Source organism: Plecotus auritus (genome assembly GCF_963455305.1).
Source record: "Plecotus auritus genome assembly, chromosome: 6".
Taxonomy (NCBI): Eukaryota; Metazoa; Chordata; class Mammalia; order Chiroptera; family Vespertilionidae; genus Plecotus; species Plecotus auritus.
Window position 1 is genome coordinate 81,424,088 of NC_137773.1, and position 14,161 is coordinate 81,438,248.

At 52.6% G+C, this 14,161-nt stretch overlaps 1 protein-coding gene across 3 annotated transcripts in view; it reads right to left on the bottom strand.

Moving 5' to 3' along the window:
* Positions 1 to 977: 977 nt before the first annotated feature.
* Positions 978 to 14,161, bottom strand: part of SCARA3 (scavenger receptor class A member 3) — a 35,658-nt gene continuing 22,474 nt past the window's right edge. For all 3 annotated transcript variants that reach the window (XM_080674254.1, XM_080674255.1, XM_080674256.1), the window contains one exon: positions 978 to 2,784. In XM_080674254.1, the coding sequence (XP_080530380.1) occupies positions 2,333 to 2,784 (452 nt within the window). In that variant the 3' untranslated portion in view covers positions 978 to 2,332. The remainder of the gene's footprint in view (positions 2,785 to 14,161) is intronic.

Below are 14,161 nucleotides of genomic sequence, written 5' to 3' on the forward strand. Positions count from 1 at the left end.
ATGGGACTTCTCAGCTTCTCTCTCCTTCTCTCTCCATATATCTCTTATTGGTTCTGTTTCTCTGGGGAACCCTGATTAATGCACACCCCTTCCCACCTCTCCTCCTCCCTGCAGAAAAGCAAGTCAGGGCACAAGGCTTGCACGAGCCCATGAAGTTACTGTGAAGTTACTGTGCTGCCATAGACTGAATGTTTGTGTCCCCCAGAATTTGCCTGTTGAAAACCTAACCCCCAATGTGAGGGGGGGGGGGTGATGCCTTAGGGATGTGACTAGGATGAAGCATCTATGAATGGGATTAGTGTCTTTATGAGCTCCCGCGACCCTCTTGCTATGTGAAGACATAGGGTGAGGACACAGCGAAAAGATGGCTGTCTATGAACCAGGAAGCAGGCTGTCACCGCTGAATCATGGTGTCTTGATCTTGGACTTCCCCCGCATCCAGAACTGAGAAATAAATTTGTTGTTTATAAGCTCCCCAGTCTATGGTATTCTGTTGTAGCAGCCCCAACAGATTCACAGGGCACCTAGCTGTCCTTTCTTTCCTGTAGACCCTGGAGAGCCAAGCTCTTTGGGGCAGCTCTGGCCTGGCCTCTTCCTTCTGTTTTAGCTCCTTGTCTTAGAGCCAACAGAGGAAAGCAGGAGGTATCACTCAGAGGTCCAAGCCTGTCTTATTTTCCAGTCTCATTTTACCCGCAGAGCTCTAGGGCCCAATTAATAAAGCTCACCTTGTTTCTCACTGGGTCCCCGCTCTTCATGGGTGATTCCCTCAGACACCCCTGGCCCCTGGCCCCAATAGGACCACCGTGAACTCCCAGCGGAGTGCAGTGTTTCTGGAGTGAGGGGCCAGGCGGTTAGACCCAGACTCCACAGTGTGACTGAATAACCCCTCGCCCACTGGTTCCCCTTCAAGGGCCACATGAGGCGGAGCCCCTGAAGGCATCATGCCCCCGGTGGGCAGGAAAGATAGCAGACACTTTCCTCTTGGAAACATTCTTTACTGAGTCAGTAATACTAAGTTGCATGATATCATATGTAGACAGGAGAATTACATGGCAGTGGGGATGGGCAGGAGTGCAAACCAGTTGCACATCTATTCCGAGGAGGGAGGTGGCATCGAGGCCATGGGAAGGGGGAGGGGCTGGTCTCTGAGTCAGTTTGGATGCTCAGGCTCTGCTGGAACACAAGGCCGGGCCACTGCACAGCAAGTAGAGCCCGTGGGCGGCCTGCTCCCTGCTGGGAACTCCCCGTGCTCCTTCCTGCCAGGGTGTGCAGGAAGTTGGAGGTGGGCAAGGGGTGACGTCCAAATGAGCCTCTTGTGGGTGTTCAGGCCTGTCCCTCCTCGTTCAGTTGTGCTGCTCATACAGAGGCCATTCTGGGGCATGGTGGGGTGAGGTCAGTGGGCAGGAGAGCTGGGTGTAGAAGGGAGAGCGGCCCTGTTATTGGGGGGGGTCAGTCCTCCCCCAGCGACCAGACTGCCTACCTCAGGAATGGACAGCAAGGGGCCAGCTCTCTAGACAGCACAGTGACCAAGGCCTTCACCTCCTCTTCTCCATCTTCCATGTGCTGGGCGCCACTTTGGCAGAATGCTCCCATGCACAGAGCATGCCTGCACAGGTGAAACTGCTGTTTAGATTTCTTCTGGAATGCTCCTGACAGGAGGAGGCCGGGATGAAGCAAGGAACTTTCTGACATGTGGAAATTGCTGAGCTCCTGGGGGCACCGTGGGCAGGGCCTGAGAATGACAGCCACAGTGGGTTCCTCTGTCCTGGGCGAGACAGGCGGGTCCCAGGGTCTGCTCCCATGGTTATGGGGAGGGTCTGCAGTTGCCAAATCCACCCTGTCCTTCCAGTTTGAACCACAATCCCCTGTAAAGGTTTCCCTGGGTCTTTTCAGCCACTGGGAGCCCCAGGAAAGTACTGGCTGGGATGGGTGTGAAGGTGCTGGAAAGACTGGAGTTGGTCACCAATTCAGAGGCAGATTTAAGACCTTCCTCCCGAGGTAGCCACCTCCCTGGCTGGCTCAGTCACAGGAGAGGAAGGTCGTCTTCTGCCCTCTCCTCTTGTCCAGCCAGGGAAACCCAGTTGGCCCCCCTGGCCAGCAGGGAATGCATGTGTGCATGTGTACACATGTGTGTGTGTGTGTGTGTGTGTGTGTGTGTATGAGGGGCTACTTTCCAGGGTACTGTCACTACTGGGGAGCCCAAAGGTGCTGGGGCCTGGGGGCAACCCCCTTCGAAATCAACGGAGCACAACTTTGTATGTGCGGCTTTCTGCGGACTCACTCTGCCCTGAGCTCCCTTCTGTGAGGCAGTGTCTGGGACTGCGGACCCTCCTCAGTAGCGAATCTGGCTGCCTGGTGGGCCTGGGGGCCCAGGAAGGCCAGGGGGACCCTGGATCCCTGGTTCACCCTTAGGTCCCACAGGCCCCCGCTGGCCTGGTGAACCTGTCTTCCCAGCAATCCCCGGTTTTCCCTGAGGCCCTGAGGGCCCTGGAGATCCTGGGGGCCCCTCTGGCCCTGGGGGCCCTACATCCCCTTTGGGGCCTGGCTGTCCTCTTGGGCCTCCAGTTCCAAAGCTGCCCTTCGAGCCTTTGAGGCCTGGGAAACCCCGCAGGCCAACCGGTCCCCTTTCTCCCACGGGTCCAATTTCCCCAGGCTGCCCCTGAGGGCCCTGGGGTCCCGGGGGCCCCAAGCTGCCAGGGTCTCCTTTTGGTCCTCTGCCACCAACGGGCCCTTTCACACCCACATCTCCCTTGAGTCCTCTTGGTCCTGGAGGGCCAGGGGCACCTAGGATTGGAGAGAAGAGGGGAGAGGTCAGTCCATGAAGGGCAGGTCTCTCGAGGCGTTCTCATGAAGTAGGTGCAGCGCACTGGGCCCTGTGATGCCGGGTTTGACAGATGCAAAGCCAGCTGCAGACTTTGGGAGTTCAGGCCGGTGACTTGACTTCCCTGAGTTGACTTTACCATCTGTGAAGTAGGGGTTAGAATACTCACGGATTCTGAGACACATGAGGCCTGGTGCACGGTGGGCACTCCTTGTTCTAACTTCAGGCCTCATCCATAGTTCTACACGTGCACTCAAGTTGGGGACTGACAGCTGGACGGCTCTGGGAACAGGCCAAGTCTGTCCAAGACTGTCTCTCCTGCTCCAGCTGGCCTGGCCTTCCACACCTCCTCATGGTCTTTGTTTGCTGTTCGCAGCCCCGCCACATCCCACTCCCCAGTCCCAACTCCAGGCTTTGCTCGTGACCTGATTGGCATCTGGGACCAGGAAGGAAGTCAGGCATTATGGAGGAGAAGGCCAAGAAAATGAGGCATGAGAAGCAGATGCCTCCTAGTGTGAGTGGCACAGCAACAGCCCAGAAAAAGGCAACTTCTCCAGGAAGCTTACCCTGACCCCACCAGCCTCTTCTCTGAGTTCTTGGGGCAACCGCTCTCTGAATCGTTTAGTTGGCATGTAGAAAGAGAAAGCAACCCTTGCAGGCTATCCGGTGGGCCCTGCTAGACTGTGGAACCCCCGGAAGATAATGAGGGTCATGGCTTCCATCCTGGGCCCAGAGCTTGACACACAGCAGGGAGAGCTCAGTATACGCTTGAAGAGGGTGATTCACCAAATGGCTATGGACACCTGCTCCCACCCAGCTCTGGCCTAGGGCCTGGGGGAGCTGCCAAGATGAAGACATGGCCCCTTCCTCAAAGAGCCCGGTCTAGTGCTCAGGCCAGGGTTCAGATGACCTGAACAAACTCTGGCCGTATGGACCTGCAAATCACCACCTCTCAGAGCTGTGCTGGCCCTGAGGACACAAAGCAGCGAGTAGCCATCACTCTGCCCGAAGCACATTGGAGCGCTCGGAGCACAGAGGAAAGAGCACCATCTGGCCTCCTGAGGACGGCAGGCAGTTATGGAGGACAGCGTTAGGCCCCCCTGCAGCCGCCTCGGCCTAGAAGTGGTGGGAGCAGAAGCCAGGCCGGCCTGGGAGATGAAGTCTGGTGCCCGCAGTCAGCTCTGTCTGAGAACTCTGCTGTGACATCATCCGCTTGGCAAAGAAAACCCTCGAGCTTTTGAGCTGGGTAAGAGCCAGCCCAATTCCGTCATTTCACAGAGGAGGCAACTAACGCCCAGAGAGGCGCAGTGATATCCCCAGAGGTCCCTGAGAGGGAACCGGAACCCAGGTGGCCTCTCAGAGAGAAGGGATCCTGGATGCAGGGTGCTGGGAGCCCTCCCAGGGGCTGTGGTCCAGGGTATGTCAGGGCTCCTTCGTTGGCTGATGCCACCTGCTGCCACCCCATCCTCCCCTTGCTCTCCACCCCTGCTGTTCCCTCTTGTCTCCGTACCAGAGTGTGTCTAAGTGGGACAGAGTGTCCGTGAATACTGTCTTCTTTTGCCATCTAAACTGGAAACTGGAACCCAAACAGAGTCAGACCCCCCAGGGCCAATAAAATCTTCCAGCCGTTCCCTGCCACCGCCTGCCAAGCCACCTCCCTCACACAGCGTGGGCTCAGCTCACGTGGCCTGCCAGCAGCACAAGCACAAGCTGGGGCCCCATCAGGCTGGCTGGGGGTAGGGGTGGCCTTGCCCTGGCCTGGGAGCAGGTCCAGGCAGGATCTGCCCTCTGGTCCGCAGCAAGCGCGCCCCCCCTGGCCCCCCGCCCCCTGCATAAGGCGGCCAGAACAGCACAGAACAACACGGGCACAGGGAGATGCCTGAGCAGCCGACTGCCCCCCCCCACACCCCCCGCCGAGCCTGGCAGGACGGGCTGGGAACTGGCAAAGCCACCACCCCGTCTTCACCCCAACTCTGCTCTTGGCCGCTGGACCAGCTGAGGCTGGGAATGCAGAGCCATTCCGAGGAGGCACAGCCCTAGAGGCCAAGCGGGTGGACAAGAGTCAGAGGCCATGGAGGGACACTGCCCATTTGAGCTCAGGTCCTCGTCTATAAAATTGAGAATCTCACCCAGGGCCCCCGTGGCTCCATGAGCATCCCCGCTCCTCGGCCTGCTTCTCTGGGCTCAAGCTCGGGCTGCCCTAGGAACCGGCTCCCAGGGCTTGCCCCCAGCTCCCTGGTGCTTCACTCTCTTCTTACAGCCACTTCTGAGGCTTCTACTCTTGTCCCCTGGGTAAACGGTCCACGATCCCCATCTCTAGCCTCAACTTAGGAAAAGCCCCCAGGTCCAGCTGGAGCCCCTGCACTCTCTCCCCTCACTCTCCCTTATCCCTTCTCTTGTCACCATCCCCAGTGGGCGTCCTCTCCTCCTTGGCCCTGACTAGCAAGGGGCAGAGATAGGATTCAAACCCAGGCCTGAGAAGCTCTGAAACCCATGCGCCTTCCTCCCCACCCCGCTGCCTGTGTTCCTCATCACATGGTGGCTGGGGCTCCTGGCCCTTTCCCTACCCGTCCTTCCCACCCCACCGTCCTTCCCACCCCACCATCCTCCCACTGCCAGGCCTCCTGCCCGGGTGCTGCCTGGAGGAGTAGCAGGGTTCCCACAGAGGGTGGTGTGGTAACCAGAAGGACTGACTTCCTCAGGTGAGCCAAGCCTCCGCCTGTCCCTCCTGGGTCAGCCATGAATCATGCGGTCAGAGAACAGGGCTGGCCAGGGAGGAAGTCAACAACCGTAGGTTAGTGGTTAGCATGGGGGAAGGCATGTGGACGGAGGCTGACCAAGGCGCTCTCCAGGACAGGGTGCCCCTGACATAGCTGGGAGCAGGATCCTGATATCACAGAGCTAAAGGGCCAAGGACAGAGGACTGAGTGCTGCTCTGAGCAGTGGGGGACATTTCAGGCAAAGGAGGCAAGAAAAGCAGCAGCGGCTGGGCTGTGGAGCTGAGCTGGGAGCGGGGACAGAGACTCTGGAGCCCAGGGAGGCCCATAATTACTCAGGAAGCCAGAGGCTGTAATTAGGCCATCCTGGCCCATTAGGGCAGAGCCACAACTGACTGCATGTCTGGGACAAGTAGGTGGTCCGCACTGGGAACAGGGAAGGGGTGGGAGGATGAGCAGAAGTACCTAGTCTTTCAAGGCCCCAGCACTGCTGGCCGGGGGATGGGGTGGTGCATGGGCAGGAGGGGCCCAAAGTTCATCTCTCAGCCAAAGCAATAAGCAAGCCTTCAAGGGTAGAAGGACACAGAGACAGAGAGGCGCCTCTTGGGGAACTGGCCTGGTGCCACGGAGGGCACAATGACCTGGATCTTGGGGATGTGGGTTTGAGGCCCAGCTCTGGCATTAACACACTGGGTGGCTGGGTAAGGCTCTGCCCCTCTTTGCAGCTCATTCCTTAACCTTTCCCAGTCTCAGGCCACCTTTCTGTAAAATAAAGACACCAATACCTTGTCCACTGTACACAGTTGCTGTGAGGCTAAAATGCAACCAAGTGTGTGCATGGGCTTTGTCATGGGAAAAGCTTCATCTCTCAGGTGTTCTTAGGTCGAATGCAACAGATACAAATTACTAGAAGATGAACCAAAAGAACTGTCTACTAATGCCTCAATGGAACATTGTGATCACATAAGTTAGAGGAATACTGTGGGAAGATTTCAGTTACCAAGGAAATACTCAATAACTGGCTTTGTTGCAAAAATATGACAAGGACAAGCAAAACCTGCTCTTCCAGGAGCCCCCAAATCACCAATCTAGATCAGAGAAAAAATCCCTAGTAGCAGTAGAAATGCTCAATGCTACAAAATGAAGGCAACACAGGTTCGAGACTAAATGGATAAAGAGAACCAGAGAACCAGAGAGGTTAGTTCTATGTCTGAGCTCTGAGGAGAGAACAGAGCTGTCTGGGATAGTGGGGGCCTCCCTCCTTCCTCCTGGGGCTCCCTGGGTGATTGGCCCAGATATTTGGCCCACATGCCAACTATATGTTCTGGGACTACCAGATCTCCCTGGTTGCATAGTCTATTCTCTAGAGCTAAGAGCTGCTAGATTTTTAGGTTGAGCAGTCTTCCCACAAAGACATACACTTCCTGGGGAATGGTCCAGGGAATCTGGTTGTAGCCATACAAATTCCTGTGAAAAAGAATCCTGATTATGCCCTAGCCAGTCTGCTCAGTGGTTAGAGCATCGGCCGGAGGACTGAAGGGTCCTGCGTTTGATTCCAGTCAAGGGCATGTACCTCAATTCCCTGTCCTGGTTAAGGCAGGTGCGGGAGGCAACCAGCCGATGTATCTCTCTGACATAAGATGTCTCTCTCCCTCCCTTCCACTCTCTTTAAAAATCAATGGGAAGCCTGACGGGTTTGGCTCAGTGGATAGAGCGTCAGCCTGCGGACTGAAGGTACCAGGTTTGATTCTGGCCAAGGGCATGTAACTTGGTTGCAGGCACATCCCCAGTCAGGGGTATGCAGGAGGCAGCTGATGGATGTTTCTCTCTCATCGATGTTTCTAACTCTCTATCCCTCTCCTTTCCTCTCTGTAAAAAATCAATAAAATATATTAAAAATAAATAAGTCAATAAAAAATCAATGGGAAAACTATGCTCAGGTGTGGATTAACTTCAACAACATCAAAAGAATCCTGATTGGGAGTCTTTGGAACCATTTTCCAGGAGAAAAAATTGTTGGCACTATTGCTGTGAAGGACTAGCAGGAAAAAACAATGGTATTTGTTAAGGGTTGACTTGTGTCCCCTCACAATTCATATGCTGAAGTACCAGCCCCCAGTACCTAGGAATATGACCTTACTTGGAACTAGTGTCTTTGTAGATAATCATGTTTGAATGTGGTCATTAGGGTGGCCCCAATCCAGTATCCTATATAATAAAGAGGGAATATGCAAATTGACCGTCACTCCACCACAAGGGTGACCACAGCGGAGGCAGGGTTTCCATAACACAAGATGGCTGCATCCACAGCGGAGGCCGAGTTTCCAAAATGAGCCTTAATGAGCAATCAGCAGGGACCTGAGGCTGTGCCCTCCCCCCCATCCCTGTGGGGCTTGATTGGGGACCTCAGGCCATGCACCCCGCCTGGTAGGGCTTGACAAGGGATCTCAGGCTGCGTCCCCCACCTGGCAGGGCTTGATGGGGGACCTCAAGGCATGCCCCCCTCCCTGGTCCAGGCTGGGGGACCTCAGGCCACACCTCCTGCCCCGGCGCCAGGCCAGGGGACCTGAGGCTGCACCCCCCACCCAGCGAGATTTAACAAGGGTGGGAGTGGCCGGGTCTGGGACTCACGTGATTTTGAGGCGCACGTGGGTGGGCGGGGACTTGACTCTGGGTCCTGTGGTGCGCCCCAGACTCTGACAGGAGGAAGATTTTCATATACATTTTACTAATTTTCTTTCATCTCTGACACTTCTATTACAGAGAAAGGGCAAATAGCAATATTAAAATATTTCCTCTAATTAATCCCCTTTTAATGTGCACGAATTTCGTGCACCAGGCCACTAGTAACTTTATAAAAAGGGGGAATTTAAACACTGACAGACACACACAGAGGGAAGATGAGATGCATCTAAAGTTGCATCTTGGGGAGTCAGGAAGGGCTCTAACAGTCTGTGTGGTTGGTTAGATGAAACATGGGCCACAGAGAGTGAGTTAGAACTGCTGGGCCTGTCTTGGTTTAATGTAGAGGAAGGGATTCAAAGACTTAGGAAGACTGTCATGTTGAAGTGGATTTCTCACTTGAGACCTAGTCACCCACCCTGGGGAGGTCCAGAAGACAAGCCTTTTACTACAACTGTGAGAAATAAGTTTGTGAGGGGAGCCCAGCATCCTCGAGGAGCTCTGTGACCACCCTCCTCTGTAGGCCAGACCTCACAGGGGGACCTGCAGTCACTGAATTCAGAAATCTAAGTGCAGTGGGGGTAACTGGATCCCATCTCAGGTTGGCAGCAGCCAGGTGGAGACATCCACCATCAGAAGCAAGGTGGGTGTGGGTACTGAATGGACAGAGAGTCAAAGCAGCAATTACAACAGTCCTACACGCATAGAACCATGGTGTTAGCTTGCTGATCATGGTGTTCCTAGAAGTGAGATAGACAGGAAGCCTACTAAATCCTTACTTATTCTGTATAAACAGAAAGTTCTAGGTCAAGTGCATAAAGTCTAATCTGAATCATAAAAACAGAGAGTCATGGCCCCTCAATCAGTTCTCAGACTTGAGCCAGTTTACAGCCGAATGCCCCTTGAATGAAGGGGAGACTGGGTCCCAAAGGGACCACGGCCCTTTGCCAGGGTAACTGCACTGGGGAAAAGGAGATGATCAGGCCTTTGGGGGACCACTGCACACTGGCTCTGACCCGACAGATTCCGGGGGACCCAGTGTCCCTATGGCCCACCAGTCAGAGAAGGGGCTTGTGGAGGTCAGGTGAGCAAGTCCATCTCACCATGGGCCCAGGGAGTCCCCAGATCCTTCCTGTGGTCACTCCCCAGTTCTGGGATGTGTGATTATGGTAGAGGCACTGAGCAGCTGGCAGCATCCCCACACTGGTCCCTGGGCCTGGGAGTGAGGGATATTATGTGGGAAAGGCCAAGTGGAAGCCACCAGAACTGCCCCTACTGGAAAATAGTGAACCAAAGTAACACCACGCTCCTGGAAGGATTGCAGAGATGAGTGCCAATGTCAGGGCCTACAGGACACAGGGGTAGTGACTCCCCCACCCTCCCATCCATCCTTCCTATCTGGCCTGGGCAGAGAGTGCTAGGTCTCTGAGAGGTCAGAGGATTATTGTAAACTTAACCAGGCGGTGACTCCAATTGCTGCTGCTGTGCCACATGTGGTTTCATGGCTTGAGAAAATTAACACATCCCCTGGGACGCAAATACTGATTTAACAAATGCTTTTTTTGGTTCATCCCTGTCCATAAGGCCCACCAGAAGCAGTTTGCTCTCTGCTGGTAAGACCAGCATTACCGACTTCACTGTCCTACCTCAGAGGAATGTCAGCTGTCTGGCCTATGTCATAACTTAGTCACCCACCCTGGGGAGGTCCTAGTCCCACTTCACGGGATCTTGCTCTCCTTTCTCTTCCACAAGATACCGCCCCAGCCCATCACACTGATGACATTATGCTGACTGCACCTAGTGAGCAAGTTAATAGGAGCTCACGCTTTGTTTCAGCTCCATGTGTAAGACATTTGTGTGTCAGCGGGTGGGAAACAAATCTGACCAATTTGAGGTCCTTCCACGTTGTTGGAATTTCTAGGGGTCCCATGGGTGGGGCATGTTCCAATATCCCTTCAAGGGTGAAGGATAAATGGTTGCATCTGGACTCTCCTACAATCAAAGAGGAGGTGTCACTCCTACTGGTTTCAGAGGCAACAGGGTCCCCATTTGGTTGCGCTACTCCATCCTGTGTACTGAGCGGTCCAAAAAGCTGCTCATTTTGAGCGGGACCCAGAACAAGAGAAGGCTCTGCAACAGGTCCACACTGCCATACAAGCCGCTCGCCACTCAGGCCATTGGATCCAGCAGGCCCAGTGGTGCTTAAAGTGGCAGGAGCAGATAGGGATGCTCTTTGGAGCCACTGGCAGGTCCTTACATGTCAATTGCAGCACAGGCCCTTAGGATTTGGGTACAAAGCCCTGCCACCCTCTGCAGATAACGAATCTCCTTTTGAGAAATAGTTCTTGGCCTGCTACGGGGCCTGAGTAGAGACTGAATGCTTAGCCATGAGCCATCAAGTTACCGTGCGATCTGAACTGCCCATTGTGGACTGGTTGTTATCTGACCCACCAGGCCATGAAGTTGGGCAGGTAGAGCTGCACTCCACCTTGTCAAATGGACAAGGTATACAGGTGAGGTTGTATGAAGAAGTGGCCCAAACGCCCATGGTCCCCACTCCTGTGACAATGCCTTCTCTCTGGGGCGTCATAGGGAGTGCCCTACAATCAGTAGACAGAGAAAAACACTCCTAGGTCCAGGTCTGTATAATATGCAGGCATCCCAGTGGACCGCTGTAGCACCGCAGCCCTGCTCTGCGACATCTGAAGGACACGGTGAAGGGAAGTCTCCCAGTGGGCAGGACTTTTGGCCGCGCTCTGTTTGCTTGGAAGGAGAAATGGTCAGACAGGCCCTTGAATCACGTTATTTCATTCAATGTCATTTCGTCATAATGTTGATGAGAAGAAAAAAGTCAATTCGGGCCAGGGCCACTGTCTGGGTGGAGTTTGCACATTCTGGCTGAGTTTGCATGGATTTTCTCTGGGGACTCCGGTTTCCTCCCACATCCCAAACATGTGCACATTAGGTGGTAGGCATTTCTACACTGTCCCAGTCTGAGTGAGTGTGGATGCATGAGTGGCACTGCTATGGAAGGGTGTCCCATCTGAGTGGGGTCCTATCTTGCTCCCTGAGCTTCTGGGAGAGGCTCTGGCCACCTGTCATCCTGAACTGGAATAAGCAGGTTGGAAAATCACTTTCTTACTTGTTTTTACTCATCTTTTTCACATGTAGGTACAGCTCACATTCATTTCAACGTTTACCATTAGAAGTGTTTGGGTCTTTATTTAGAAGTTTGGTAATGTTTTTGTGATCAGAAATATGCTGTGGGAATTTAACTCTTGCTTATATCAATTACCCTATGGTAAAATGGGTTTTGTTACATGTCGTTTTGCTTAAGTCAGAGTTTCCAAGAATTTGTCACTAACAGGGAGTGAGGACTTATTATATACCAGGTCACAGGCTGTGGCCAGTGATTTGGCTGGATGGTCAGGACCTTGGAAGGAACACAATCGGAAAATTGGTTGAAATGAAACTTGGGGAAGAGGCGCTGAATAGTTCTCTCTGAATGGGCAAAACATGTCAAGATTTGTGTCCTCTGTGAATGCTCAGCAGAGGGGAACTCAGCCCAGGAGGTTGTAATAAGCAAGTGGATAGAGGGTTGACTATGGATTCCAGTCAGCCTCTTCCCCCAGCTCCTGTCATCACCCAATGGGCTTGTGAACAAAGTGGCCATGGTGACAAGGTTGGAGGTTATTTATGGTTTTAGCAACATGGATTTCCAGTCACCAAGGTTGACCTGGTTACAGCCACAGCTGAGAGCCCAACTTGTCGACAGAAGAGACCAATAGTGAGTCCCAGATATGGCACCTTCCCTAGGGGATCAGCCAGCTACTTGGTGGCAGGTTGGTTACATTGGACCACTTCCATCATGCAAGGGGCAGTGTTTTGTTCTTACTGCAAGAGACACTTACTCTGGATGAGGATATGCCTTCCCTGCATGCAATGCTTCTGCCAAAACTGCCATCCATGCCCTTACAGAATGCATTACCCACCACCCTAGTATCAGCACAGCATTGCTTCTGATCAAGAAACTCACTTCACAGCAATTGGAGTGTGGCACTGGGCCCATGACCATGGAACTCATGGGTGTTGCATGTTTCCTACCATCTTGAAGCAGAGGGCTTGTTGGATGGATGGAATGGCCCTTTAAAAATATATTTTTATTGAATTCAGAGAGGAAGGGAGAGGGAGAGGAAGATAGAAACATTAATAAGAGAGAGAATCATAGATCAGCTGCTTCCTACATGCCTGACACTGGGGATCGAGCCCACAACCTGGGCATGTGCCCTGACTGGGAACTGAACCATTGAACTGTAACCTTTTGGTTCATAGGTCAACCCTCAACCACTGAGCCACGCTGGCCGGGTGATGGAAAGGCCTTTTAAAGACTCAGTTACAGTGCCAGTTAGGGGGCAAACACTTTCAGGGCTATGCTCTGTCAGTGTCCCATATGTGGTGCTGTTTCTCTGACAGCCAGGATTCACAGACCCAGGGGTCAGGGATGGGAATGGGAGTGGCACCACTCACCCTCATCCTTAGTGACCCACTAGCAAAACTTTTGCTGCTCGCTCCTACAACCTTATGCTCTGCTGGCTTAGAGATCTTAGTTGCAAAGGGAGGAAAGTTTCTGCCAGGAGATGCAACAGTGATTCCATTGAACAGGAAGTTAAGACTGCTGCCCAGACCCTGGGCACCTCATGCCTCTGAATGAACAGGTAAAGAAGCCACTGTGCTGACTGGGGTGACTGATCCTGACTACCAGGGAGGAATTGGACTACTACTCCACAATCGGGGTGTATGTGTGGAATACAGGAGATCACGTAGCATTCCCATGCCCCGTGAATAAGGTCAATGGAAAACTGCAACAACCCAATCCAGGCAGGACTACTAAAGGGCCTTTGAGAGTGAAGGTTTGTTCACCCTACCAGGTAAAGAATCGCAAGCAGCCAAGTTGTTTGCTGGAGGGCAAAGGGAATGTGAAATACGTAGTGGAAAAGGGTAGTTATAAATACCAGCTAGTGACCAGGTGAAGAAATGAGGAATGTAATTGTCAAGAGTATTTCCTCCTTATTGTGTTACTAATATATATAAATATATAACATATATATCTTTCATCTCTCTTACCCCCTTATCATGTAACATAAGATATAAAATTTATTGACTTTATATCACACTGTTTAAATAGTGTTAAGTTTAAATCATAGTATTTAAATTATGATATATCAAGAAGAAGAATAAACATCCCTGAGGCCTTTGCCTCCTCTTCCGGGGAAGGGTTAGTGAGGTTTTGGTTGTACACAGGATAGGTGCATCATGTACATTGGGTAAAATTATGACTTTGTTATGTCTCCATTTGAGGATTAAGTATGATTTAAGGAAATGTGTATGAGTGCCAAGTTGAAAAGAGGTGGACTTGTGATGGTTAATTTTATGTGTCAACTTGACTGAGCCACGGGATGGCCAGATATTTGGTCAAACATTATTCTGGGTGTATCTGTAGAGGTGTTGATGGATGATATTGACATTTAAATCTATATTGAGTAATGCAGATTGCCCTCCCCAATGTGGGCAGGCCTCGTCCACGCAGTTGAAGGTCTGAATAGAACAAAAGGCTGACCCTCCCCCAAGTGAGAGAATTCTCCTGCCTGACCTGAAGGTCTTGAAACTGACACATCATTTCTTCCTGGTTCTGCAGCAACTTCCAGTCTTTGGATATGAACTGGGACATCAGCTGTGTAGATTTTGGACTTGCCACCCTCCATAATTATACAAGCCAATTCCTTATAATCTCTTTCTCTCTCTTTCTCTCCCGCCCCCTCTCTCTCTCCCTCTCCTATTTATTATGTTTCTCTGGAGAACTTTGACGAATGCAGGGGTGAGATAGGAGAAGATAGCATTAGAGGGGCAGATGGTTGAGAGCACTGGTGAGAGGGTGGGAAGG